The 2158-nt window shown below is 34.3% G+C and overlaps 1 protein-coding gene across 1 annotated transcript; it reads right to left on the bottom strand.

Moving 5' to 3' along the window:
• Positions 1–569: 569 nt before the first annotated feature.
• Positions 570–1241, bottom strand: LOC119611313 (tigger transposable element-derived protein 1-like). The gene has a single exon (XM_037966851.1). The coding sequence runs from the start codon at positions 1239–1241 to the stop codon at positions 570–572; it is 672 nt and encodes a 223-aa protein (XP_037822779.1).
• Between the last annotated feature and the right edge of the window lie 917 nt (positions 1242–2158).

The raw sequence follows: 2158 nt of genomic DNA, 5'->3' as shown, positions 1-2158 counted from the left end.
GCATCGCTTCAGAAATTTTAGCAGCAGTAAGCTTTTTTTCTTCTGCTTCGACCTGAAGCGGAAGTATTTGATTGTCCAGCGTATTGTTACGTTGAATTGTAGTCAAACTTTGGTTACAATTTAACTCTGGGTCGTATAATAGGAGATCATTAATATCTTGTTCTTCCATTCCATAAAAATTTGCATTTCTAGCTGATTCTGCAAGTTCTTTACATATGTGTGGAACATCATTAATATCTTCCATATCTTTGAGAACACATTCGGGCCATAATTGACTCCAAGTTCCGTTCATGCAAGATTCTTTTACTTCTTTCCAAGATAGGTTTATATTTCCAATAGCCATCAGGATATTGTAATTCTTTCAAAACTCTTTCATGGATGGCATGTTATCTCCGTCAGTTGCTTTTAGAAGTTGATGAAATGTTCGACGCAGATAGTATGACTTGAAGTTGGATATAACACCTTGATCCATTGGTTTATCACAGATGTTGTATTTGGGGGCATAAAAATAACATTAATATTTTCCGAATAATCGTCTGAAAAAACAGGATGACCTGGTGCATTGTCAACTAACAAGAGCATTTAGCCTTTAGCCGAGCCTTTAGCTCGGGAGCAGCACAATTGTTCATCCAATCTCTAAATAAGGATGCAGTCATCCATGCTTTTTTATTTGCACGCCAATGAACAGAAAGCTCGCTCTTTTTAACATTTTTAAAAGCTCTCGGGTTTTCAGAGTGGTAAATTAAAAATGGCTTAAATTTAAAATCTCCCGCTGCATTTCCTCCCAAAAGAAGTGTAAGTCTATCTTTGCTAGATTTATAACCTGGCGAAGATTTTTCGGATTTAGAAATGTACGTTCTTCCTGGCAAACGTTTCCAAAAAAGTCCCGTTTCATCAGCGTTTAAAACTTGTTGTGCAGAATACCCACCTTCTTCAATAATTGCTTTTAATTCAAGTTTGAACTTTTCTGCAGCTGAAGTATCAGCACTAGCAGATTCTCCTTTTAATGCAATGCTATGCAAATTTCCACGGATTTTAAAACGGTCAAACCAACCTCTGCTTGCATCAAATTCTTCCGCACTTTCGGCACTTGATAATGGATAATCTTCTTTCAGATCATCAAATAAAGTTAGTGCTTTCTTTTGAATTACCATTTGACTTAATGACATTCTTCGCTGATTTTGATCTTCTATCCAAATGTTAAGAAGTGACTCCATTTTTTCCATTAAAGAACTTCTCATTTTGGTAACCTGTTTATGTTGTAACGATGATGCGGTTTCAGCAAATTTTTTAATTTTATCAGCGTCTCTGGAACAAATGGATTTTATTGTAGAATGTGCTAGTCCAAGGTTTCTTCCAATATCAACAGCCCTTTCTCTTGATTTAAAACGTTTTAAAATGTCAAGCTTTTGTTCTAAGCATAATTGCTTTCTTTTTTGACTCATTGCTGCAAAATATTTAAATCAACTTCACTTCAGCAAATGTAATTTGAAACTACTAACGACCTACAACTTGCTACCATCAGACAACATAAATACATATCTATGTATGTATTAACATTAGACTTAAACGGGAAATCCCCTTTTTCTGTTTGAGCTTTGTACAAACATTTTCATATTAACGACGCAAACTGAAACATAAACGACGCAACTTCGAAGTCACAAAAATTTTAAAAGGACACAACTTCGAATTTGCACTAGATTTAAACGGGAAATCCCCTTTTTCTGTTTTAGCTTTGTACAAACATTTTCGTATTAACGACGCAAATCGAAGCACTAACGACGCAACTTCAAAACATGTGACGCAAACTGAAACAAAAACAACGCAACTTCGAAATCACAGAAATTTTAAAAAGACGCAACTTCGTAGCAGACTCAGAACGAGGCGACGCAAACCGGGGTATTAGTGTAATTCTGAAGTGCAGACTTACAAAAAACGTGATGCACTAATGGGTTAAAAAGCGTCGCAGATGAAAAAGGATGCGATTTTGTGAAATAAGCTTAAAATTTTATGAACTGTCGCGCGATTTTTTCAAATAATTTTTCATTTTTGTTAATTTTTTTCTTTTATTTTATCCCACAGAGAAAAATTCCTAACAAAAAGGCAATTATGTATTTAAAAATTATATTTTAATAATAAATATTTTAACTGATTTTGT

The sequence above is a fragment of the Lucilia sericata genome, unplaced genomic scaffold, assembly GCF_015586225.1.
Source record: "Lucilia sericata isolate MDLA Ls3-8-SP2 unplaced genomic scaffold, ASM1558622v1 Contig001419F_arrow, whole genome shotgun sequence".
NCBI classification, from domain to species: Eukaryota; Metazoa; Arthropoda; class Insecta; order Diptera; family Calliphoridae; genus Lucilia; species Lucilia sericata.
The sequence above is the reverse complement of the archived record's forward strand: the minus strand, read 5'-3'. Positions and strand labels throughout refer to the sequence as shown.

What these genes read in the sequence shown, in the direction of transcription:
- LOC119611313 (XM_037966851.1), bottom strand. Translation starts at nt 1,241, where the DNA reads ATGAGAAGTTCTTTAATGGAAAAAATGGAGTCACTTCTTAACATTTGG.